Here is a 26490-nt window from a genome sequence, read left to right as displayed (position 1 = left end):
GTTGTTCCTAAATTAGAGTTTCCTATGAATGTCTCATTCACAAAATAACTTAAAACATACTCCTCAACAGCTGCTCTCAACAATTCAGAAAGTAAAAGCCATGCACAAATGAAAACCAGAAGGCACAAATTAAAACAACAACGCAACAAAAAAACACTTTCTCAGCATCATTACGCCCAACAACAACAATAAAAAAAAGCAAAAGAAACTGAAAGCATTTTAACTTGTGAAATATAAAATGCAACTCATGTTATGGAGGAATACCTCAGCCTTTTAGCTAGGAAACAGTCTTTCCATGGGCACTTGGTTATTTATTAGCTGTCATGCAAAAACAATTAGTCATTCAAGCAATTAAAAAGGTAAGTATCTCCTAAAAACGGTTTGAGCTCCTCCAAGCCCTATATGCAACTGCTATAAACCTAGACTGTTCCTGAGTGTAAGTTAATTACTGTATTGCATCTCCTAATGAGATTCATCGTATCAAGTGTTGTAAATTCTTGACGCTCTTTTAGCTGCAGTCTGAGCCTCTGGTGAATTCTCCTCCTGCTCCTCAGACTTCTTATGGTTTAGGAAGATGTCTGACTTTAAGAAGCGGCTGTAGCTGTCGTATTTCATGAGATTGAATATCTGGTAAGAGAGGAAAAAAAACACAAAAAAGATGACCCAAGTAAAAGTAGATTTTGAGTGACAGGACAACATATGAATTCTACTGTTGTTTTTTTTTCTGTTACCGCTCCCAGGACTGTAATTACTAAAAGGCACGACGTTAAAATACACCTCAAAGTGTATTTTAATTTTAATTTGAGTGTCAAATGGCTCGAGTGTAGGCTCATCCCTCAACACATCTGCTTTCTCTTCTATTTATATCCACTTCAGGCAAAAAAAAAAAGCTAGAAGTCATTTGGAGCTTTCTGAAAACAGAAGGGCTTGGGAGAGGAGCCTGGAATCTGGCCAGTGTCAAGGTTGGGGCTATATTTTGTTTGGTCTTGAAACAGTGGGAAAGAAAAAGGAAAACCTGAAAACTACAACCAAGGCAAAACCCAAGTCCACACCATGCGCTGACGAGTATTTCATTGGAGAAGCCTCCCTGAGCCATCACTCGTGACTCATTACATTTTATGGTACCCAGAGTAACTACACTTCCAAGAGGACTTTGTGAATTCTGACCTGCATTTGTGGATAATCCGAGTGTAGATAACCTTACAAGCCTCATTTCTAGCTGATAGTGCAACTGGGTAATACAGCTGTTTGTAAGGAAAAAAAAATCTCAAACTGCCTTTTTGGTTTTTGTCCCCACATCTTCAAGGAACCTGAACAGACACAAAGGCAAGCAAACAGAACTTGACTTCTCCAGTCTGTGCGTGAGCTGGAATAGCCCCCTTGCACAATAAATGACATAAAGCACTTTACTAACTGTCACTTGTTCACTAGCCCCCTTGCAAAATAAATGACATAATGCATTTTATGGATCATCACTTGTTTACATATTTAGGTATTTAAGTACACATTTAAAATGGTGGCAATCTTGAAGGCTAAAAATTAATTCCAAAAGACCCTCTCGATAGAGACTCAATACAGTTAAGCAAGGTCAAATTACACTTGCTGGGTTGGCTAACCACAATGTAATTACATTTATCAAACTAGCTTAAGGGGAAAAAAATTGCAATGAAAACATCAGCTGCTAAAATGTTTTAAGTCAGCATTAAAAACTTAGACTCCTCTTGTTCCTGGTATCATCTAAAGCACCTCCCAGAGAGGGAGAACGCTGAGACAAAATCTTCTCTGAGTACCCCTAGAGCCTGGTTAGCCAAACACAGAGAGCAGACAGATTTTATAATCACGTGCAAAAGCTGAGCTCTCTTTGTTCCCTCCTCTCGTCACCTCTGTGGAGCAGGCACGTTTACCCTGCAAGTATTTAAAAGTCTACAGATTTTTATGAACCCCTTCCAACGCCCTTCAACAAGAACAGCTGCCTCTAAGCTGTGTGCTTAAGGTCGCCCCAGAAGTAGCCCCAGCTAGATCACCAGGGCTGCTGGGGAACTAAGTACTAGTTGTCACTGATACTGGGAACCCTACAAGCTCTGGACAACAAGCCAGGCTGACTACGCCTCAAGCACACGCTGCCAGTAGCAGTTAGCACTGTTTGTCAGAGATCAAGTTATATGTACTGCTCTTCATAACTTTATAAGGATTGAAGACAAGAGAAGAACATAACTCTTCCTCAATTATCCAACAGCAATAAACAGAAGTTTCAAGCAGTGGAAATCTACAACAACCCAAACGTTCTGCATTTGGTAAGTTCGCAGACTTTCTCCCTACACCAGTGGGATTCTTCTCCCACTGTTCTAGCACGTTTCCAGTTCAGCTCTTAATATCCCTGGCAGTTCACGTGCATGCCCACTGTAAAGCTGCAAAACATCCTAACCCAAGTAGCCTCTCCAGCTTCACTCTCATCACCACGTAATCACCCACCCGTCCACCAAGTCAGGAGTTTTTCCATGAAAAACATTGCTTCTTCACATGGAAACTGGCTTTCAAGCATTTCCACTGCCAATGGCTTGGAATCTGCCTGAAAGATGGCAGGACCTTTGCTCCTCAGATCACTCCAACTGATCCAGCCAGTGCCCAACTAACATTCAGCACCTGATATAAAATAGGCTGAAAACACTATTTTAAATCAGTGTAACTGTTCCTCTGCAAGAAAGCCAAATGGAACATACAGGTAGTGCTGAGAATGCTACAGAAATTAAAAATAGTACAGACTGCAAGTGCTGGAAAGCTGCAGATGACTCACTTCATAGCTTACGATTTAAACTAAGCTAACAATTAAGAAAATTTACCACCAAAAGACGTACCTGCAGTCCATTACTTAATTTCTACCAGACCTCCCAAGTTCTGTAGGAAAACGCAAAGCAGATGCCAACTCCTCTCTTACATTTTGTGTGTTGCAGAAGAGGGGGCTCTTTGGAAAACTGCATTATACTCGCATAAATATAAATACAAAACAAAGCAAAGAGAAGAATCTTGAGCTCTCAGGGAAACCAGTGGCAACTACAGAAACAAACATCAGCAATGACTCGGCACAAGTGAATACACAGGAAAATGTAGGCACAAAGTTAGTCACTCGGTGACTCCCAAGCTACCAGCAGAGGAACCCAGGAGCAAACTTCATCCAATTTTCCAGGAAAGTCCCAAACTGGAATTCATATGGTTCATATTTCTTCACCATTCGCATGATGAAGAAAATAGTTTTACCTGGTCCTGGAGCTTCTGAAACATGAGAGGGTGAGGCGTCTCCAAAATCGTCTCATTCAAACGGGACTGCCCTTCAACATTGACTTGGGATGAAGCTTTACTGGACAGGAAAGTCATGTAAATTTCTTTAGCTTTTTCTTGCATCTGCAAAAGGAGACATTTATGTAAAGAATTATTTACTGTGGAAAAGGTCGATGTACTTTTAAGGTTTTGGTGGAGACTTCTAACTCACTTCTTAAAAACAAAACATAGTCTGAATTGAAAAGGAAACAAAACAAAAATACAAAGATTAGCTTATTTATTTATACTTATTTGTGCTGGAGGAAAAACATCGCTGCAGGCCAACTCCTGCGCTGACATTAGCAGAAGCTGTGAGTATTCAGCACTTCAGTCAGACAGCAGTTGTGATACTCAAAACCGAGTATCCAGCATAAAACCGCACAGCGCCATCACCTAGGGTTTGTCTTCACTACCTAGAAGATCATTTTTACTAATAGATAGCCAGCATATGCAAGGAACCCAGGAGGAAAAAAACACCGTGGAAACTTACTCTCACTGCAAGACAAAAATAAGCAAAGTAGCGCACGATGCCTGCTACTGCTAGGTAACCTCATCGTGCAGCTTACATGTTTTGTCACAACTGCGTTTCTACCTCAGGGCAGCTCATGTGCAACACTGAGTACAAGATTGGAAAAAAAAAATAGTTTTTGGCTAACACTATTGATAAGTCTCTCAAGAGCCCCTGAAAGCCATTAAATAGAGGTAAGTGTGACTCGCATGAAGCACTTTGTTAGCATTTGCCCTGATTTCAGGGGTCTTCTCTTGATAAATCAGTAACAGCAATAATGCTTTGACCACACCAGGCATTCTTTAACATCAAAGCAACGTACAAGTGGCTAAAATCCTTTAAAATCAAACACAAGCCAGTCAGATAAAGAGAAAGCAGCGAGGAAGAACGCTGCCAAGCCACGAACAAGGTAAGCCTCACTGCAGCCTTCTGAAAGCACGGCCTGTAGAGCAGCAGGCCCAGATAACTGGCAGTGGGTACGCGTCAGTGTTCCTCACTACATTTAACGAGCAACTGTCTCCAGACCAGCACAAACTACGAGGGACCCTTTGGCAGGAAGTGGGCTTGCAGGAGGAAGCAGTTAAACCCTTACCCACGAACAAGTCCCAGAATTTCTTTAATGTTTTACAGCTGAGAATCAGCATTTGGTGATAATTAGAAGAAAAGCAACATGTGTTTGACAATTTGTAATGCCTGAGAGTTAACTTTCTTTCTGCCAAAGGGGACACATTTTCCAGAAGTACTCCTTTCTAAAACAGATCATCTGGTGGATAAACTATCTCGTGCCAGGTGCATTCGGTCACTGTGAGGTGTTTTATGAAGATCTCCAATCTTTTCAGTTTCAAAGATCAGGGGAGACTGGGTCAGAGATGTCTGTCCTAAATGAGCAATTAATCCAATCAGACTGCTTTAAATTATGTTAAAGCCCTAATGAAGATAAAGGGTAAAAGATATTTTCAGCTATTATTGCAGGAGCAAGTGTGATTGAAAAGCCAGTTGGTCTTCCCCAAATGACTTCTGCACTTGCTGTCCAATTTCAACCACATTTAAGAGAGGGGCAAAGGGCTGTGAAATAATTACATTCCTACTAATTCACTGGGGAGGGGTGGCAAGAGAAAGGCAAGACAGAAGAATGCACAGGCACTGAAGCTAAAGCTGCAGGATATGTTCCAAAGTTACCTCCTCGAGCTGCCAGCAAGGACTTGGCAGCTGGCTAATCAATACCCGCGTAGCTCCACGCCAGCCACAGCACGAGGTGCTTCTTGCCCAAGGAGCACAGCAGCAAGCTGGGCACCACGGGGAAAGAGTAAAGGAAGGCTCGAGGGGAAACGTGAGAGAAAACAGAAGTACTGTGAGGAAGTTAGAGAACGTGGGGGGAACAAGACGACTGTGTGGGAGGCTGGTGAAATGGGGAGGATCTCTGGATTTTGTGGGGAAGAATGACAAAGAAAGGAAGTGAAAGCACTGTGGTAGGGAGAGGGGGTCACTGCGGAGACGCGGGGGGCCTGATGTTGTGGTACTGGAGACGTGTGGAAGTGCACGACTGAACTTCACAGGTTCTGCCGCACACAGAACCACGGTTAGGCTATGTTGATGTTCCAGCAGGAAAGCATCAGTTTAACTAAAAAATAAATGAAGGTACGGTAAAGCTGCCAGTAGGTTGATACCTTCCCCAGAGGACATTCATGGAAAGCCAGGTCCAGGTGGAAGAGGTGGGTGGCGATCTTTGTTCTCGCCTCAAGCTAATGCCTCAGCACTGGGGACTCTGCTCTGATTCTAAGACTGGGACCTTGTTCACAGGTGGTTATTAAAGCGTTTCTGGCACTTTTCTCTTACATCTGTGTACTCGCCTCTGCGTCCACGCCAAGTTCCCCTTTGGAATACAAAGTTCTGTCTACACAAATCCCCCTCGGTAGTTCAAATGGATATAATATTCTTTCCCACTTCCTTTCATAAGGTCAAATTCAGCTCCAAAGCATGTGCGGTTCCCAAATGAGGTGAATGGGAGTCCCAGATGCTCATCAGAGCAGACTCCAGCAGTTAGCAGCTGCACAGCGTTACCTAGTCCTTTATAAATGCTGCCACATTCCCCAGGAGAAGTAGCAGAAGAAATTGGTATAGAATAGGTAGAGAATCACAGTATCATTTAGGCTGGAAAAGGCTTTCAGGATGATCAAGTCCAACCATAATACATATTTGTTCTGAAATTGGTCTCTACAAAACTTCTTGAGTATTTTGCTGAACTTCAGCAACAGCTGAAAAGATTCTCTGTTGTTCAAAACACTTCCTACAATCTGTAAGTTGTCTTTAAAGCTCAGTTGCAACAGAAGAAGCGTTTAAACCTTGGAAAGTAGCACAACGGACATGTTATTTATTTCATTAACAAGCACAAATCCACAACTAACCTCAGTAAAATATTTAAATTTTATTCACTTATCCCCACCACTCCCATTTCAATAGTTAAACGTTTCCTAAGATGCGGACCATATGGGTGGCAGCAGAGCTCACTACTACAATGGACCTGACATAATTCCTTCCCCAATCTTCACTAAGAATGACATTTCTATTTTGACTTCAATTTTAAAGGAGCAATAAATATCCTTTTTATTTCTTTATTTTAAATGACAGAGGTGTTTCCTGAGCTGAGGGGAAGAGCTCGTACTTCCACGCTGCAAGAAAACAGCTTGGAGTCAGTCCACCTAAAGACCTGTCTAGGCTCTCGATGAAGTCTGCTTGCTGCCTAACCCTGCAGATGCCGAAAACCTCCCTGAACCATGCATGCATTTTGCATTAGCTCACCAAAACAGGAAAACGAACGTACACTCAAGGAGCAGTACGGTCAGAACTCCTTCTCTGCTGCCTCCTGCATTCCCACCACTAGTCTAGAGCCAACACCACGGTCAGGAGCCAGGCTTCTTCTTGCCAGTGCTCCCTCTGCTCCTGTGATCAACCAACCCTGGCTGCACAGAGGCTCACATTCAAGAGGAAGGGGGCAGAGAAGATGCATCTGCACAACATCTTGCAAGATCTGCCGTGTAGGCTTGATACGTCAGCTCTCTAGGCAGAGCCCACATGGCTGTGGTTAGAGTAAAGCCTGAAGCAAACTTAATGAGCCCTGACGAAAGGCGCCGGATATTTTCTTAGAATGGCACTAACAGAGTTAGGCAGCTTGCAGCCGGCAGAAAGCACGGCCAGGGCGAGCTGGCGCCTGCCTGCAAGGACCAGGCTGGACAGGAGGGAAGGGCAGCAGCTCCCGAGCCAACCTCCCCACCGAACAGCACCCCTGCAGGACCACGCAGCTACAGGCTGCACAGAAGGACCACGACAGCACTGGGCACAGTGGATAATTCATCCAACGACCAGCTGGTGACTTTGGTGCAAGTCGCATCTACGAAAACCCCCATGCTAACACTCTCACGTCAAGTAATGACAAGTTTATTTTATACTTCAAAAATAGAAAAAAAATAGTCCGGTTTTATCCAGGTTAAATTGAAATCAACTTCATCTGACCGAAATCTGAGTGTCTGTGAGAGTTTCTGTGGTAAACCAGTTCTAATGAGAAGCAGGTTATTAAATAAGTAAGTTGGTTTTAGAATACTTTGCTCACATCAGATAGATACAAAGCGATTTCTGCAAGAGTCACTTTCAGAAGACATATTCATGCTTAATGTTATCGTGAACACTTGAAGGATTTCTACTTCTAGTACCTTCTCTAGCTGTGTAAATTATCTAAATAAGCAGTAGTTATGAAAACTTACTGCAAATCTGTGTCATCCTAAAGCACACTTATTCCATCTGGTTGTAACACTTGGAGTCTAATATGCCAAAGCTCTCATTACACACTGTGCTGTAATGACTGGTACTGAATAATTAAGCTGAGTGGAAACTAACCAAGTCTCCATCCATTCATTTGGCAATCCATTCAAGCATTCACTAAGCTACTATCTCAATACATCAGTTTGCCATTTCCTGCGCTAGCGTGCACAATCCTGTAAAAGCTAAAAAGATGGAAATTATTTAGTAAGGGAAAATATGATTACTATCCAATGGCAAAACATGGGACCTGACAGAAGGATTTGCCATTTTCATTTCCTTTTTAAAATCCGGTTTGATACCTACACACCTCTTGGCAAGGACACTGTGTGGCATACAAAGGAAAAAAACATCTGCCCTACACAGAGCAAAGGGATCTTCCCCTTTGTTCATGAATTGCGATGCTGTCTTCTACTTTACCAACTCAGAAAGGGAATAGGGAAAGAGATCAAGAATACCCAGCCCAGCATGTTAAACGTACCAGTCAGGATGCTGTAGGGACATCTGGGGGAGGAAGAGATCAAACGCCTTCTACCTCAGACTGACATAACGGGACTGGAAGCAGCTGCTTGTTCCAAAGCAGAGCCAGGTCAGAGGACCTGTCTGGGCGAGCTTGGTGCCATCAGACGTTGGCTTCCAGTGCGCCCCAGCCCGGCTGCAGCTGAAACATCCCCTCAGAGGCAAGGGGACAGACGGACTCGCAGCCTGGCTGCGCTCCTCACCCCACCTACTGCAACTGCTGCCACCAGAGGGGCAGCTAGCGCAAGCGGTAACCTCTTTCATCCTGCCTCCTGACAGTTGACTATCCCCTCTCAAAAATAAGTTTAGCTGAAAATCCAGTATTCTACTGGAAAACATTTCCCACTGACAACATTTGACTGGCCTGAAGACAGGAAGTCCTGCAGTCCAGACACAAGAACTGGGGCAGCTCTCTTCCACGTGCACTTTATAATGCCCCTAGAAGGCCGGTTCCCCCACCTGATTCCAATTCCCTGACATTTCTGATGTTACTCACAGCATATGGTGTCCCATCTGAAGCAGGTTTAAATGGCATTTTCCCAGCCTCACCTTCTCGTGATATTCTGTTTGGCCAGAATAATGCAAAAGGGGCTGTAAGTTTGCACCTGTTGCCTTCCAAAACTCTCCCTTTATCAACAACGAGAGGGGGATATGTGAAGGACATAAAGGTAGGATATCAAAAAAGAGGGCTTCTGAGATTTAAGACCCCGATTCTCACTGATTGTGCTATTCAATTGGAGTTTTGAAATTTTGTCATTTTATGCTCACAGAATTCTCACCTTGAAGATAAATAAATTTGGAAATTGACAAAAAAAAAATCACTAGAGCTTTTCCAGAAACAATCAAACAAAACATGGTATATATTTTATGCCTGACTACAGGCTTCTAAGAAGAAGAGAAAGTACATCCTGTGTTCCTGTTGCACCTAGACTTAGATGGAAGTTACTAGAGATGGTTGGTTAAAAAGTTTCCAACAGAATATTTTTACCAGAAAACTGTAGTTTTCATGAAAATAGGAATGTATCAATCAAAAAAAAAAAAAAGGAATGTATCAATTTGAATAAATATTTAAACAAAATAATCTAAACAGACCCTCAATTTCTTTTGCTTTGGTAATTTGATAAGGCAAAACAATTCATTTTGGTATTGTAAAACATTTTGTTTGTGCTGTTTGTTTTTATATTTGCATATTAAGCACAGTGGTGTATATCTTGATATAATAGCCATTATGTTTTAAAATGTCCTAAACTAGATAACTTTATATTTTCAAACAAGATGATGGAATATTACTGAACTAAACCTTTTGCTATTCCAAAGCAACAACAAAAATTTTAGTTGTCAAACATGGCAAACTTGGCAATTTCAGCATTTTGTTTTGATTTGAAATAAAACCAACTTTGTTTCTAAACAATTCTACCACAATGATTTCAGTACAACTCCTTCAGGTGTGTTTATCTGCACTCACACGAAGCACGTTATGTGACAAAAACGTCACAGCTCCATTCCTGCTGTGGAATCCTTGCTGACAAGTAAAATTTATTTAGGAAGCATACCTGTTTTTTTCCCTGTGTTTTCTTGAATTCTTCACATGCTAGCCAGAACAAAACGTTTTCTTCACTGAATTCTTTCTTTAAAAATTCCTAGGGAAAAGAAAAAGAAAAGTTAACAAAGCTAGGACCCAATTTCTCGATTGTTTCTCCCTCTTCCTTCCATAGCTATTAAAGCCAGAAGCTGCCTGTGGCTAGTTTTTACCGTGACACGAATTTACATAACAGAGTGCAACAGAAGCACTGCATTAATGTGTCTACACGCTGCCGAGGCACAAATGAACGATATATTCAGCACTTTAAAAGCACATTCCAGGAGAAGGATGAGCTACATCTAATCTTGGAGCTTATCAGTAACTAAGATGAAGAGCTTCTTCAGTCTCCCTTAAATAACTTGAGCAATTTTACAGTTATTATTCAAATGGAACTCTGAAAATATATGAATTCATTAGCAGGTGAGTATAATGAACTATTTTAATGAGAGCAACAGATCACTTGAGATTCTTGTCTAGCATCTTTCTGATTTTTTTAATGAGTAAAATCTCTACAAGTCAAAGTGTTTCTAAACATGATCATCGGTGGCAATAAATTTACTTACGTAACTAAAGCAGAAGACGTATTAGCCTTCTCTAAACGGTGTTTAAACATTCTCTCAAAACTGAAGAATGTTTTAAAATGAGGGGAAAAAAGTAGTTAAATTTACGTATAAAAAGCAGTGATTGAAATATTTATAGCTCTGAGATTGTCAATTTTTACTTTCAAGCGTTAGAAAATAGAGATTAAGTAATGCCAAGAATTAAATAGTACCAAGATTTTTTTGTTGTTTTAAGAATTCTAAATCACACAGTAATTACAGTGGTTTATAATCCTGGTTTACATCAGTTTTCAGACCAGTCTGGGAGGAAACAATTTTATCCCAGTGCATTTTATCAGTGCTTGGCCCAGCAAAGCCATACTTGACTGGGTAGTTCCTATTGCTACAGCTAATCCTCTGACTTCGGCTAAAAGGCCTTGATAAACCAACTGTCCACCCTCACCTAATTAAGCCTCAAGCCTGCATTTTGAGCTACACAAGCCCACAGTTTGTAGTTAAGTTAAAGAGAACGTTTTTCAGTACAGCCGCTGCAACATAAAATAAGAGCCGCACAGAGTTATCAGGCTCAGGGAATGGTTTGCGGTAACTTACTGCTTGAGTGAGGCCAACATGTGAGAATAAAGAGTGTGGGAATGGTCCCAGCAATTAATAATGCTTGGCAGGAGAGATCAGTTGCTCAAGGACTGTAGTTTATCTAACAGTAAACTGTTAATCCTCACAACAGCTGACTGATCCAATTAAAGAGATGCTACCCAAAGCCTTCCGCAGGCCTTACAAGAGCAAGCAATTCCCCACATCAGCAGCTTGGCAAATGCCACAGCTCCAACTCTGCCACCTCGGCTCAGGGCACGCATCTAGAAGGATACGAGCCTGTGTGCTTACAGCACTGGCACAGCTGCACCGTTTGTGGTGAGCCTCATTCATCTCACTCCTCCTAATTCTAGTTTATATAAATATTTATAGGCAATATAGCAACCCTAAATCGTTTAACTCCTTCTGGATCTTCGAGGAGGTTCTCCAGTGACGTGGCCCATTTTGAGGTTCCTTTCAAGCTTTGGTGGCTGCTGCTCGGGTGACCCTCGCTGTCGTTTATCTCTGGAAAAAATGAGAAGAGCATCTTTGTTACGAGTGAGTAATATCACATGCATTTCTTCCCCATTCCCCTCTGCACCCTTGGATTACAGCTGCGCTCTTTAAAGGAAACGCCATAAAACTGAAAATAAACACACGCACATATTTGAATGCTGCTTTGCATCTAGAGAGGTAAAATTGTCTTGCAGTCGGATAATTCACGAGCACAGAAGTAGGCACCGTCATTGTTTTACGGGAGTCCAAGCACCTTTTGCCTGCGGAACACAGTGACCGCAGCCCGCGCAGCAGCAGGACCGTTTGCCTTTCGTTCTGGCAGTCCGTGACACCTCTAAAGCAAACCCCAGTCGGTCGCACACATGAAACTTATTTTTAAGAAAAGAATCATCGCTGGGAGGTGGGAAAAGGCAGAACGAGAAAGAAACGCAATGCTTTGTTGAGCAGAACAAGTCTAACACGTTAACGTGGTCTCAGGGGAGAGGGGCAGCTGGCAGAGGAGCCTCACTCCAGCTGAGCCAACCTGCGTTGGGCGAGCGGCATCTGGGTGGTTTTTCTGTTTGCTTGCTCGTTTTCAAGTCCCCCCAAGTTCTGTTTTTATAAGGTACGCTGGACTGTGCCCGTGGCCTATCTGCCAGCCAGCCACCACAGCTAGGACAGATGGTACACGTTTCTGAATATTTCTGTCCCAGGGATAGAAAGTACATCACATCCAAGGCTGGTGAGGCCAAAAACTTGTTTGCTGGCTACGCATCAGAAGACCTATTACTTGGGAAGGCTCCAGGGATTTTACTGCTGATCTGAACAACTCTAAAATACACACGAAGAGCTTGGCCTCCTTTCCTCGTACACTCGGGATGCCAGGAGGAGACGCAGAAGGGCTGGCCATGAGCAGTCGGGCACCAGTTGAGGTCCCTACACACCGAAGAGGTGCACGAAGCGCTTCCTGAAACCACTGCAGGTGTCTTCACAGCCCCTTCGTTTGTCCCTGCCAGCGTACTGGAAACATGGATCCCAGCAACTTCTGCTGAAGTTCTGTTAAAAACCCTCCCTCCGCCATGAATCTAAACCTCAGCAAGTATCTCACAGAATGATCTGTGCAGAGCTGTACTATCAGATGCCCTTTGCAGCTATGGTTAAGCCCTACAAAACACTCGCACTGCAGCAAAGAGTTTGGGTTGCTAGAGACTTGCAGAGTCCATTTATTTTCCTAACGGTGAGAGAGACCACTGTGCGAACCTCCCATTCCCACTTCACAAGTGGTTATTTCAGGTTTCGGGACACCCCCTTGGCAAGGACCGTGACAGGTTTGTCCCCAACGCAGCAGGTACAGCTACAGCCCTGTGTAAGAAAATTAATTCCCCCCCACAAACCCAGCACTACTGGTTAAAGGCCAGGAGTCAGCCCCCGGGGGCTGTCTCTAAACCACCACCGTCTGAGACACAGCGTTGCAGTGAATTATCTGTGCCTCAGTTTCCCCTCCCCTCAGGCAAAAGGATGTGGTTCCTGATTGCGATTTGTGAAATTTATTTTAGGAGCCTGACTCAAAGTGTCCAGGCATCTAATCTTTGTAAAACAAGTGATCGCTAGGTGGGAATAGCAAGGCACATGTGAGCAGAGCACCATGGGCTCCTGAGGATCGCTCCCACCTGCAAGCAGACAGCAGCACTGTGTAAAGCTGCTCGTGGCCCAAAGAGCCAGGGCACCCCTTTATTAAACGTGCGATTTAGCACAGAACGTATGGGAGTGAGGCTTTATTCCTCATTCTCCTTTTTCCAGCCAACGTTTCGGCAGATTATAACGACTGCTAACCACTTATAAAGCATTTATTTGAAGGAGCCAGCGCAGCGCAGGGAGGACCCAGGGCCACGAGAGCCTCCCCAAAGGGATGGGTCAGCAGGAGGAGGCTGGAGCCAGCACTCGGGCACCACGGCTCTGCTGGCCCCCTGCCTGCTCCCCCTCTTCCCTCACATGGCCGAGGCGATTCCCTGTTCTCCACCGACCACCTTTTGCCTGAGCTGCCTCTCGCTCCCAGCCCACCCAGCAAAACCCAGCCCCATCCACCATTTACGCTCCCCTTCCTCTTCTTCATCACCCCCCAAGCCCCCTTGCTCTCCTGTGGGGCTGCTCCCCTTCTCCTTATCCACTTCTCCGGCCTTCGTAGGGAAAATTTGGGTTTTGAGAGGGAGGACGGAGCGCTACCACTGCACACCACAGCGGCCACCAGGCGTTATCGTCCCACAAACGTCGTCGGCACAAACAGGCCGCATGCGGTGCAGGGCAGGGGGGAACACCCTCCAGCCCATGAAAGCCGCTGGGTGTTTTATTATACCCCATTAAATAAGCAGTTACAAACATTCTCCTTTTTAATACAAGTGACCCCCAGTTTGGATGGTAACTTCCCACTCCACGTATTAGCTTCATTTAGCAGATTTGATGTGTGATGTCCAGAAGCTTTTAAGACCTTAAGACAGGATAAAGTTTTCCTCAGAATGATCCCCATGTTCATATCCCCGAGGTCTTACTAAATTTCCTTAAGAACGTTGCCTCCGCTGAAGTACACCTCAATGAAAATCTGAAACTGTTTATTTTAGAATGCAATCCTGTAATAAACGTAAATACAGAAATAACCCTAATTATCACTGTTTGCTATTTATAAAGATAACTTTCTTCTGTTTAAATCCTCTGGTGACCAAGTTACATAGCATACACTTGCAATAACAGGCTCAGCACCAGCGTTTAGTGACCAACGGGTATATGTCTGTGAGCATTTGAACGAGGAAGGCAGGCACTTGCTGCCACTGGGCACTGGGAGATAATTTTGAGCATGGGAAAGGGCATTACGCCACGGCAGTTCTTCCACTTACGTTCCCGAAAAAGCCATAATCAGAACGCACGCGATAAACACGCTAATTATATCTCTTACTTCTTAATGCCACAGGAAAGTGCTCGCTATCTTTCAGACAGACCAGAAGCCAAGAGGCAGAGCAAGCCAACAGAGCGCGCACAGCAGAAGGCAGCTCGGGGTCTGCTGAAGCAAACTTTCCACTGAGCACACAGCCCTAACACAACTGCTTCTGTGATGTGCAGCGTCCAGCTGCCGGTACAAACACAGCAAATGATCAAGTACTTGCTTTAACTGCACCATTATTTTAGAGAAGAATCCTATGCTCTGCTAGCAAGCAGGCTAGCGCGTTATTTCAGGGAAGGATCCTACAGGAGCTGTTTTTTCCAGTCACGCAACACTGGGGATAAAGACTCTTTGTAAGGGGCAGATGTGCTGGTAAGCACGGCGCTAATAACGCTGTACTTGTCAGCTGAGAGGGACTATCGAAATCGGCAAAGAGCTGCAGCCTCCAAACTCGGGCCGAAACCACAGCAAGCAGTGCTAACATCAAGCTCCATGGCTCTACAGATCAAAGCTTGGCTGCAGCCCTGGCTTTCAGCAGCCACAAAGCAATGTGGAACCTCATCAAACCTCAGAGATAGCGAGGCACGGCCGAGCTGGACGCGCCGGCCCTCACAGGGCCGCCGATGCTCACCTCAGCGCCTGCCAGCCCTGACCCACCGCACGGAGCCCCTGGCCACACAGCAATAAGACGAGCACGCAGCCAGCGCCCGTGCCAAACGTCCATCACGGGCCTCATTATCCAACCTCAACCACCCCGTGATTATACGCTTGAATGTTAATTAAGGAAATCTTTCTCCGTTTCCAGCAGTCGTGTTGAAGAACGCCTGGACATGCCGTGTTTCACCTGCCTGTTTCGGGAAGCCACGAAGCCTTGTTATTGCTTTGGGAGCGCTCCTGACACCGCATCTTGTCCTGCGGCCACCAGAACCCTGTCCGGCCACAGCTGCCGGTCTGGAATTAATAACCCGGGATTATGAAACAGCGGGGAGCTCCATCGGCGGGCGATGAAGAGGGAAAAGCCCCTCGCTGTCCGGGTGCCCCTGGCCGAGTCCCGCTGGGTTCTCCCAGCAGCTGCCCACGGCTGCCCCAGGACATGGCCAGCAGCAGCAGCTGGCCACCGGCTTCCACTTTTAGCCCCCAGGAAGGAAGCGGAGGGGACGTTCTGCTTTCGCAGCATCTCTGGAGGCGCTCCCCAGACACGCATCCTTCAGAAAAACGCGCCCAAAAGCAGACCAGCGGCGCGCTCCGCTTTCCTTAGCGCGGTGGCCGCTCCTCGGTGCACGCCGGGGGCTGGCTCTCGGCTTCTACCCGGCCCCCGGGGCGCCCCCGGCGGGGAAGAGCCGAGCCCCGTCCCCGAGCCCCGTCCCCGAACCCCTCAGCGGCTCCCCCCGTCCCGTCCCGTCCCGGTCCCGTCCCCCCGCGTGAGGCGCGGCGGCGGCGGCGCCCCCGGTACCTGAGGGCGGGCGCTTCCTGCTGAGGCGGCTCACGGCCCGGTTGAACATCGCGGGGCCCGCAGGGGGGTGCTGAGGGGGGAGCGGCCCCGTCCCAGCCCGGCCCGGCCCGGCCCGGCCCGGCCCCGACCGCCGCCTCCTGCCGGGCGCCACCGCCCGCTCCGCCCCGCGGCTGAGGCGGTGCCGGTAACGGGGCCGGGCGCCGCTCGCCGGGAGGCCCCGGGCGCTGCCGGCGGGGGCGGCTCCTGCCCGCCTCGGCCCCGCTGCCCCTCGGCCGGCCCCGCCGGGCTCCTGCCACACGCTGCGGCCACCGGGCAGCCCCCGGCGGGCAGGTGCTGAACGGCCCGGACATGGCGGTGGCGGCGGGGGCTTCCCGCCAGAGGCAGCGGGCTGCTCGTGCTGCCGGGGCCCCTTTGCTCTCTCTAGACTTGTAAGAGCAGTTGTGGCTCAGCAGAGGGACAGTTAAGATGTTACCAAGTTCCTTTCTCAGTACTTTCGTTTTGAGAGGTGACATTTTACCAAAATATTTCTCCCAAAACGCACCACAGCCACCCCCATTTTGTGTCCACCTCAGCCTGACCCAGGAGCACACAACTGGCTCTGCTCACGGTTGTGCTGGCCTCCCACAAACATACGGATGTTTTCCGCTTACACACGAGGCCAAGCTTTCCTCCCTGGGAATTGGTGACACCAGAACCCTGAACACGAGAATAAATTGTATCCGTGCTTCCAAAGTAAATAACGGCACAATACCTTCCAGCTGAAGTGATTTGGCCTGTGCACTACTGGACTTCTGCCTCACCTACCAGGGCCAAAAGCTGTGTTAGGCTGTGTTAGCTGGTAAAGATTTCTTGGCTTTTGGTGAGGATTGGAAAAAAAAAAAAAACGTTTGTTATGCAGCTAGGGGGAACTGCAGAACAGCTGCATGTGGCATTTCCAAGCAGATGCGTGAAACCTAAGAAACACAAGTGTATTTGGGCCATAACTGGTGTTTCTGTGCAAGAGTCAGCATGGGGTAACCCTACATTCACAGAGGCAGGCCAGGGAGGAGAGGCTGCCACAACCAGCGAATGCTGCAGGAACAGCGGTGGTGTCCGTCTCAGGAAAGAGCATGACATCTTCCAAGAGCCTGTTCAGTCACATCCATCAAGGCAAGTATGGCAGGTGTTCCAGAGCAGCACATGGACACTCATGCAGATACCACCAAATTTTATTGGATATAAACAGCACATTTAACAAAGGTTTTGACTTTAAACTCTTATAATTAATACTCCTAGAAAAAATTAACCTGTCTGTAGATTAACTCGAAGATTATCTGATTTGTTTCAAGACTGAACATCATGCATTTGGAGACAGGAGTTGATAACAAATATGAGAACCCCTGAAGACCAAAGGCAGTTTGTGTTCCTGCAGCGGTGTCTCCAGGAAGCTCCAAGCAGCCCAGCCAGCCCTTTGCACTTCATTCACGTTCTGCTAACCCTGATCTTCAGCTCTGCCACATGAGATTTTCTTTTTTCCTTTCCTTCCCTTGACACAAAATTGGTTTCTGTAATTCTTATTTTCCCCCCTTTTTCTTGCAAGCTTGAACAGTCGGGGAGCTTCCGCAGACTTGTTCCCTTGAGCTGGGCACGACTGCCAGCGCTGCTTGGGTCAGGGTCTCAGCCGCCCGTGCTGTGCACTCTGTTCTTGTGCTTGAGATTCAGCGCTTTGTGAGCCTTAGCAACATGAGGGAATTTTCCTTCCAGGCAAAGATGTTGAAGATATTCAGGCTTGGTCCATTTGGGGGATTTTTGCTTTCTTCCGCAAATAAGCTGCAATACCTGGACATGGACACATGCAACTTTAGCTACGACTTAAATGAAAACGTGCCAGTGCCTACCTGCCAAATTTATATATTCTTAAATTGATTTTAAGACTGTGCATCAGAACAATTTTATGAGATTTTCCTTAGTCTCACAGGGCAAAGCTTCCCTTAAAAATTACTAAGCTGATGCAACCCACACATTTGTTTGATAACCTTTGGCTGCCAAACACAACATGGTCTCCTAAGTCTGCAGGCTATGCCAGGTAATCCAGCAGAAAAAACATTTCACACACAGTCACTGCGCTTGCATCTCAAGAACTGTGTACCATTAAAACTGAAACACTGAAATTTGGAGATACGTTTAGTCAATGAAACCATACTATCTGATTATATTTTATGTTCAGCTTTTATTTCTGCTTTCAAAAGTACTCAAAGTTAAAATAGGAAAGTTCACTGGAAACTGAACATAAAAGCTTTTATGAGCCTTGTTTCTCCCTCTCCCACTCCATTCTCTACATACAATACTTGTTAGCATATTGAGAAGCAACAAACCTTGGACTGGTCATTATCCTAAGTGAGGATGGGTTTAAAGATTTGGATAAAGTTCAGAAAATTTCCCATTGACATTGGTAGGAACACGCTAGGAAAAAAAGAAAAATAGAAGAAGTGAGATCGTGCAAGACAGAAACACACTTGATAAGTTTGTGATTTCAGGCAAGGAGATCAAAGATTCTATTTTAAAATTTTGCTTGTATCCTGAAGAGTAATCCACGGACTTAAATTTAAATAGCTGTTTTTTAATTTAAATAGCTGTTTTTGAAAAGAAATGGAAGCAGTTATGCTTAGCTGTTTCCATTGCAAAAGTCTATTCTGGAACATAATGAACTATGAATAACATCACAGAAAATGTGCAAAACATGCAGCTCATTTCAATGCCAAATTCCAGTTGACAGACTCAAAACTAATCAACTGCAATTAGCACAGACTATGAGAAACCCAACTCACGACTTAAAGCCCAGATTTCATTTACACCAACATAACTTGATTGACTTCAGCAGACGTACCTCTGATTTACACTCTTAAGAAGCAGGCCCCAAACTTGACATCTGAAACACTTAAATTAAGGAGGGGTCTTCAAGGTAGAAAACTCCTGCCTGTGCTACACAAAAACTGGGATGTGAGCTTAGGCTCATAAGGCTTGTTTTCCAGTTATGCCACACTCGTTTCTAAAGCACACCCTAACCTTGGTTCATGGCTGGCAATGAGGTCTGGCTAGCTGCAAAGACAGAGGACAAGGTTCTTAGGTTTCCTCAAAAGTCTGTGATGCAAATAAGCTTACTTTCAGCTTTACTGATTTCTAGGAAAATTCATTCTCTCTCAAACCCAAGGACTAACCACTTAATCCTCTCTTCCAAAATAGATTCAGAAAACAAAAACATTACTATGATTTTATGACTTTCAAAGGGAAAGTAATTTATTGTATATGGCTGACCTCAGCATCTTGCCCAAATGTTTTTACATGAATTTAAACAGAAAGCGATCTGTTATCATAAATTCTGCAGACTGGCAAATCTTGCCTTATATGATGGTGACTTCCCATGTAACAGTAGAAATAAGAGTAAATGTCACACTGAAGACTGTATTCTGGCCACAGCACACCAGGCATTTTAATCCACGAGAATACATGCATAAAATCACAGACTGTTCAGAGATATGATAGGTCCAATACATAAATTCAGGTTTCAGACTTCACAAATACTTATCTTAGCGTTCACGACGGGTTGGCAAACACTGCTTTCAAGTTTTTTCTTCCAAATAAGCCCATGTTGAAATGCACACAGAGCATCATGAACCCAGAGGGTGTTTTTTGTTTTGTTTTTTAATCTAAATATTTTAGCTTCTTGTTTTCATAGTTTAAACACAAAGAAATCACTGACAGGCTCAATCCTAGAATTCACCAGAGTGTGGCTAAGCCTACTTCTTTCGGAAAGAGCACCGTGATTTCATTTTGGTAAGATCTGGTATTCTTTCAAAGACAAGAGTCACTTTTTAGTGAGACTGATCTTAAATGAGTAAACCATTTATAGTTTGACTAAGTTTTGTAGGCCTTTATTAAATACATTTACTATCAGGAGTTCTACAAATTTCAGAGGAAAGGAGCAGATGATAAAGCGTGTTTTTAATCTTTTAGTACGATACATACAGTGAAAATATAAACGTACCTTTCCTGTGAGGCATGAACAGCTTTGAAGAGAATTCTGATAGGAAACTGCAATGCTTCAGGCTTGCCTAAATGAATCAGGAGTAACTAGGGAAATTTGTCCAACATCCCTCATTTTGAACTTGGAAAAAGCTCTGACTCACTGCTTTATTTATTATACTTTCTTGTATAAGAAGCTTCACAGGATCAACTTTTATTCCTAAGCTTGTGTAACACTCCTCAATGCTCCAGCTCCAACAGCATTATGTACAAATACAATTTGCAAAACCCAAATTCTAGTAGTGCTTATACCTTATATTGCAGCTGTACCTGGACCTCTTCATAAATAGCACTACTAAAAACACGAGCATTTCAAAGCTTGCAATTTAAGTAGGTGGATTTTTTTAAGAACGGTTTTATGTTCTTTGCATCGTACAGCAAAGAAGCAAGTTTCATTCGTTTAATATTTAATGTGTATTTATTTCACCAAAAACTTACTAATAATTTTACGTAAGTTTCTTTTTTTCCCCTATTAAAATAAAGGGGAAAGAATTAAGGGGATGAAAATTTATTTCTCTTTTATGCTGTCTTTTAACTGGAAAAACCTACAAATTCTGTCATTTTTCTTTTTTCAATCCTCCAGGATACCTGCACAATTTCTATACAGCGTGCAGAAAATAAAGTAGCTCTACACATTAAAATATGAGATGAAGAAATCATCTTTCATCAGGTTTTTCATGACAAGTCACTTTTACAGTAAGAAAAATTCTGACATGGTTAAACTACATTAACATATTCAACTACAAATGAATGGAAAAATCAGCATCAAAACCTTAAATGCATTCTACGCCACTCCAGATTATATGTAATTAGGACTGCAATTAGTGGGAGGTGTGGTAGGGACAAAGAAATCTCAGATTTTGTGCAAGTCCAGTCTGGTTCAAACCTGAAGATTTAAAAAAAATAAAAATTAACACATGCTTTCAAAATTCATCTGTAAGTATTAGAACATAAATAGTAATAAGAAATCAAAGACATTTGCAATACAGGGGAAGGTCAGTCATCATCTTTTATAGGTCAGCATTAAGAACGTTAGAAGTGATACCTGATGTCAGTGTGTGTCTCCTAAGAACCAGGTGCAAATGCAACAGGTCGACATAGAAGGTAAACACAACTCTGACTAGAAACATACATAATTAAAATGAAAAATACAGCAAAATAGACTGGGCATGAAAGTGAGAGATGCATAGTTTTAGCAGTAACCGAATCACAACCCACAATCTAAGCATCCATTTGTATTTTCTACAATGATAAGTTACGAAAGAATGCGTTCCTACAGCCCCAGAAGACCAAGATTTAGTCACACTTGAATACTTTTAATGAGATAGCATCTTTCCTTCCTTTTACTTAGAAGTCATACATAAAAAGGAACGACTACAGCAATACCTTCCATATAAGATTTCAGAGTGCAGGCATTGTGATGAAACATTTTTCTACTTCCATGCAGCTCCTGCCCAACACTTGTTGCTGTGACCTCGTAAAATGGACTTCGAGCATAGTATTGCAACCTTGCCAGATTTCCATGGGTATATCTTGGTGGGCCAAGATGTATCTTCTCAAAAGGCCATACAACAAAAGGATGCTGAAAGGAATACTCTAAGCAGTCCATGTGAGTACAGCATACCAGCCTTAAATCTTCTTAAGAATGCAGTAATCAGTAATATGTAAGTCGTCCCTCTGGCCTTAGATTTGACTATTTTTCAAAATACATTAGCCACGTATACGAATGGCTCTTACACCTCTGGAACAAGGTCGTTATACACATACTGCAAGTTTACAGCAACTTGCTGGCTTCTGAGAACGTCCCTTTACAGGAGTTTGAGAGATTTCATAGCATTTCTTATTCTTCTTCCATGGAATACACAAAGCCCCATAGCAGGAGGCAAGGATAATCTAGGAATAGCAAGCTAGAAATGTTCATATTTTTTTTAAACAGTGCATCTGAAGTTAGCCATGATTTTAAATAATTAGTTATTAATGCAACACACATTTCTCCATCAAACCATGCCACATACCTGTAAACAACAGAAAAAAGCCCTAATTCATATTAAGATAGCAGGACTTCAGAAAACAATGGTGGATGCTCAGCCTTCTCTGAATATCTGCAAATATACAGGACAAGTTTATTCTCTTCAGAAAACAAGCCTTGCACTTAAGAGTCAGCAGCGACACACAAAGGTTTCCAGCATTTGACAGTACAACAGTGATCCCTTATGGTAGCTGTAGCATGTAACAGCAGTTCCAAGGGGCTAGTTCCTTCCTTGTGACCTAAAATATACTGGCGTAGCCTCCTTGTGGTTTCGGGTGCAAGTAAAACTCAAATAGAAATGGTTCTACAGAGGCATCTTGCAAAACTAAACGGCTCTTTTAATAACAAAGTAGGTTACTCCCCCCCACCCCCATGTTGAGACCCAAAATGGAAGCAGTAAATTGTGTTAATTGGTCTTTCTTCTCATGCTTGATGACAGCATAAGAGGAAGGAACTCATTTGTGGAATGGAAAAGATTACTTCATTGAAAGGGTCAAAGAAACCACAAGCATTATCACAGAACAGTACCTCAACAACAATTATCTGTTTATTAAGGTCAAAAACCTTGCTACTCAAACAGAGGATGGCAGCTACTCCTTGTAACCTGGGATATTTAAACTGCAAGTTGGTTGGCACTAACAAGTCAACTTCCAGCTAGGAAACGTAAGCATTCTTCAGTGTTTCATGTGGTAAGGCTCGTGATTCTTACTCAATTCCTACCCATCCCTGCCCCAGAAACTAGATTTTTAAAGAATGGGAAGACACGCAAGATGCAGCTGTGTCTGTTTCAAACTACTTCAACTGTACAAACAAAAGGGTCAATGCAGGCAAACGATAGAACGCCAAGCTAAGAGACCAAAATAAAACAAATGGCTATGGAAACAGAAGCTTACCCCAGTTTGCTCCTTAAAGTTTTCTTTGCTTAGTCAACTTAGGTGTTCTAGTTTGGCTGTTTAATGTGCACCTATTTTCTCAGGAAACAAAGAAAATGGCGAAGTTACGTTTTCTACATTTTTAATTTTAAAGCAAAATTATTTTAAGCAAAGTTATAAAGCGAATTTGTGTCTGAATGCTCACAACCCTTCAGATACTGCTGCACTACCTGCTTAAGCCTGCCACGATTCTGAATGTGTCCAACAATAGGAGTTGGTGTTGTTAGTGCTGCTCACGTACACTTGTCTAGCACGTGCACCACTTCATTTCACCACTCCTCACTTTCAATAATTCTCCTTCCCCTTCCCTGCAAGTGGCTGGAAAAGCCAGCTGCTGAGTACCTGGGATGAGTGAGAATCTGAGTTTGTGCAAAGGGAGGTGACAGGCACTGTGAGCAGAAGCAGGATTACCCCAATTCAGGTGAGCAACTCTGAGCTGAAGTTTTCCTTTCTGTCCGATGTCTCCTGGAGAGTTTCTCTGGGAGAAACGAAGAGATTAAAATGAGGTGCCAGAGGGTAAAGAGCCTTTGGTCCTCCAAAAGCCCACTGATCCCTTGTTTTCAAAGGGCTGAAATAATTCAAATGCTATCGTCCATCAGTACAGAAAAGGCAGGCAGCACTGAATTCCTCCGCACAACTCCATCATGTGCTGTTCTTCCTCCAAACTAAACAAGACTGCAACTTAGGTGTCTTAATGAATGACAGCTTGAATACTAAGAAACAAGGTAAAGCGATGCCTCTTCTCACAGCTTATCAGCAGTACTTTTAATAACCAAAGAGGTTCAGACAAGCTTTAATCAAAGCATGAGCGGCTGTGTTTTTAAGCACAAATAACCTGTATTCAAATAATCATTACTAATGTCAACTCAAAACTTTCTGAAACATTACCCTTTAAATGTCAGTGAGCACAGAGCATGTCATCCACATCCATGATCTAGACCAGTATGTATCCCCAGGAAGATGACAGAATCAGTGTTTACTCATCATCATGAAGCCCTATTTCTTTTTAAAGTAAAACATTCAGAAAACATTTTGAACATTGTCTTTAACGTGAAGTGATGGTAGGAAGGGGAAAAAAGATTTCATCCAGGTGACAAATACTGAAAAACACAAACACCTTTTTAATTCTTTTACTTTTTTTCAAAAAGCAATCAACTGGATTCATGAGTTGGTTGAAATCACACATCACAAAACCCCCTCCAGCAGCTATTGCTTTTCAGACGCCTTTTTATGAACAGAAACATTATTCTATAGTGAAACCCCTAGGTCTGCCAATGTTGAACAGGCACCACTCCATATGACCAGAATAGATGTTCGGTTTCATAAGAACATTCTCCTTTTGCTATCAAAACAGCTATCCAGAATAACTTCAAATACCCCACACTGTGTCTACCTATATGTATGCATGTGAATCTTCAGACAGACATATATATATATATGTGTATGAAGATTCAAGAAATGAATGAAACAAGACCTTTAGTTCTTTTCAAACACCATCCACCTATTTTGAAGCACATTGAATAAAAGATTGTCTATATCTTGCAATATATGAACGGTGCAACAAAATCTTTTATTGCTGACCAGGAACAGTTCCATGTAACAAAGACCTGTGCCCTTGGTCAAAAACAGTCAGATAAGAAGCATCAGACACTAATTATGTCCATACAGTTTAAGTCCGCTTCCTTGTGTACAAACACAAGAAAAACAAATCACTCGTTTTCTTCAAAACTCAGCCTTATTCACTGTGAGGTTTTTTTAGTGAGTGAAATGAGAAATGGTTCTGACACGGTGAACAGCTGTCTTATGAAGTTAACTTACTAAGGAAGCAGGTTCTGCAGGAAGAATATGATTTGAAGTATACACAAGGAGGCAGGACTGATGAAAGGCTACACGTAACCTTAGATGTACAGCCTTCCTACTGCAACTCTGCAAAATACAAATTGACTTTCCATGAAAAATTGTAAATAAAATATCTTTTACATGGTTTCAAGTGCATAGTTTACAAGTTCAGCCTTATACACCTGTTGTCAGTTTTACAGCGAAGAGGAACAATGTTTTGACAGATGACAAGAGGATAAGCCCTTTATCATGTTTCACTTTTATTGAACATTTTCTGCAAGTGCAGATTACAACCTTGCCTCAGGTTGCACGCATCAACGTAAGCCATGATAAATCAATGCTTTTTGAAATTCAAATCCTAGCAGTAAGGGGTTAGGTAGTGGTTGATTTCTGTAGTTAGAGAAATTACAACAGTGTAACAGTCATTCATAAAAGCAGTATGGTGCAAGAGGCTCTTTGGTGCCAAAAAGTTGTCAGTAATGCATTTATGAACGCTACTCAGTAGAAAGCGATCCAAATTACAACTCTTCCTCGCAGTGCTACAGAAACATTAAAGGACACTGGAGACTCCCATATCTTGAGTAGTCTGCGAAGAAATATCACCATTAAAGAACAGCCGTATAAAAACCAAGGAGAAAAGACTCAAATGAGAAAGTATATCCTATCTGTCATCCTGAAACACAGGTCAGGTAACGCCCAGCTCTGCAGCAGGCATGTTATTTAATCAGATTTAAAGTGATGTCCATACTGAGACCTGAAAGATCACTGCCTTAAACTTACACCCACTTATATGGGCATTACATGGCGATGTACGTGCAACACCTGAATCTTCAGTGGCGCCTAAAGATCATACTGCTTACACACCAGCATGTATCCAGAACAGTCAGAACTCAAACACCTAGAATTACGTAGAAACCCCGGATTTCAAGTGAAGTCTAAGAAACCCTAAGAAATTTGCAAATTCACAGATCTACTAACTCGTGATTATTATTTTTTTCTGAAACCAGATGAGTTTAACAAAAATGCAGACTTACTTGTGACTTTTTTCCAAACTACAATGTATAGGCCGATCCTCGCGTAGATATACACATATATACAAAATTTATAGAAAAAACAAGAGTCCTGTGGATGAGATTCCTAACTTCAGCAAAAGAACACAACACACATGATAAAGGAGAAACAGAGATAAGTGGCCAGTTCTGTCATCACAAGCACTTATGGTTCCACGCTAACTTCAGTCATTATTGCATGCATTAGAAGCCTGGAGTTGCAAGTATCTCTGAGTACAGTTGAACCAACTAAGTCACTCTTCCAAAATATCTCACTTTCAACCTGATCTAAAATTCAAAGTACTATTAAACACGTCAAGTAGAAGAGGAAGAAAAAACTCATGTCATTTGCTACAGCATTAAGTGTTGTTAATTGCACAACCTGGCTGGGTTTAACAAAACTGCAAGTTTCTATTTCAAAATCAATTCCAACTTGCAACACCTGCACGGAAAGAAACAGAAAAGATAAAATATGCAGCTTCTCAAACACTCCTTTAGAACTACAGCATCTAAAAATCAAACATTCCATTTTTTTTAAAATGCAAGTTTGCTTCACTGGACTACCACTGCAAACCCTACATTTAACTGTGCTGCCTCAGTGTATTTCTGAATACAGCTGAAACATTTGCACCCCCTAGCTGTCATAGGTAAGAGACAGTACTTATATCTAACTTACATTCATTTTCAACTTCAAATTTATTGAGGCAGTTTATATCAATGTATCCATAAAATTATTCAGAAATAACCCAAGTATACCATTTAAACATCTTCATGATTTATCCATTTACACACTCAGTACACAAACAACCCAGCCTCTGTACAGGTTCATCAC

General features: G+C 43.2%; 1 protein-coding gene and 1 long non-coding RNA gene across 2 annotated transcripts; both read right to left on the bottom strand.

Moving 5' to 3' along the window:
• Nucleotides 1–296: 296 nt before the first annotated feature.
• On the bottom strand, nt 297–15905 carry RGS10 (regulator of G protein signaling 10). Its single transcript, XM_035547651.2, has 5 exons — nt 15748–15905; nt 11274–11392; nt 9709–9795; nt 3256–3399; nt 297–627 (listed from the first exon to the last, which is right to left on the bottom strand). Exons 1-5 carry the CDS (start codon nt 15794–15796, stop codon nt 481–483), a joined length of 546 nt encoding a protein of 181 aa, XP_035403544.1. The 5' UTR covers nt 15797–15905; the 3' UTR covers nt 297–480.
• A 1033-nt stretch (nt 15906–16938) lies between these two features.
• On the bottom strand, nt 16939–23872 carry LOC118248573 (uncharacterized). Its single transcript, XR_004778793.2, has 6 exons — nt 23659–23872; nt 23113–23248; nt 22732–22802; nt 19772–21911; nt 18102–18189; nt 16939–17565 (listed from the first exon to the last, which is right to left on the bottom strand). It is a non-coding gene; the product is annotated as an uncharacterized LOC118248573 (long non-coding RNA).
• Nucleotides 23873–26490: the final 2618 nt, after the last annotated feature.

The sequence above is a fragment of the Cygnus atratus genome, chromosome 7 (genome assembly GCF_013377495.2).
Source record: "Cygnus atratus isolate AKBS03 ecotype Queensland, Australia chromosome 7, CAtr_DNAZoo_HiC_assembly, whole genome shotgun sequence".
Classification (NCBI taxonomy): domain Eukaryota; kingdom Metazoa; phylum Chordata; class Aves; order Anseriformes; family Anatidae; genus Cygnus; species Cygnus atratus.
The sequence above is the reverse complement of the archived record's forward strand: the minus strand, read 5'-3'. Positions and strand labels throughout refer to the sequence as shown.

What these genes read in the sequence shown, in the direction of transcription:
- RGS10 (XM_035547651.2), bottom strand. Translation starts at nt 15,796, where the DNA reads ATGTTCAACCGGGCCGTGAGCCGCCTCAGCAGGAAGCGCCCGCCCTCA. An exon ending in AAGGAGTTAAACGATTTAGG is followed by an intron (nt 9,796 to 11,273) that starts GTTGCTATATTG and finishes TCTTTTCCCTAG; the next exon opens with GAATTTTTAAAGAAAGAATT. An exon ending in AAACACAGGGAAAAAAACAG is followed by an intron (nt 3,400 to 9,708) that starts GTATGCTTCCTA and finishes CTCCTTTTGCAG; the next exon opens with ATGCAAGAAAAAGCTAAAGA.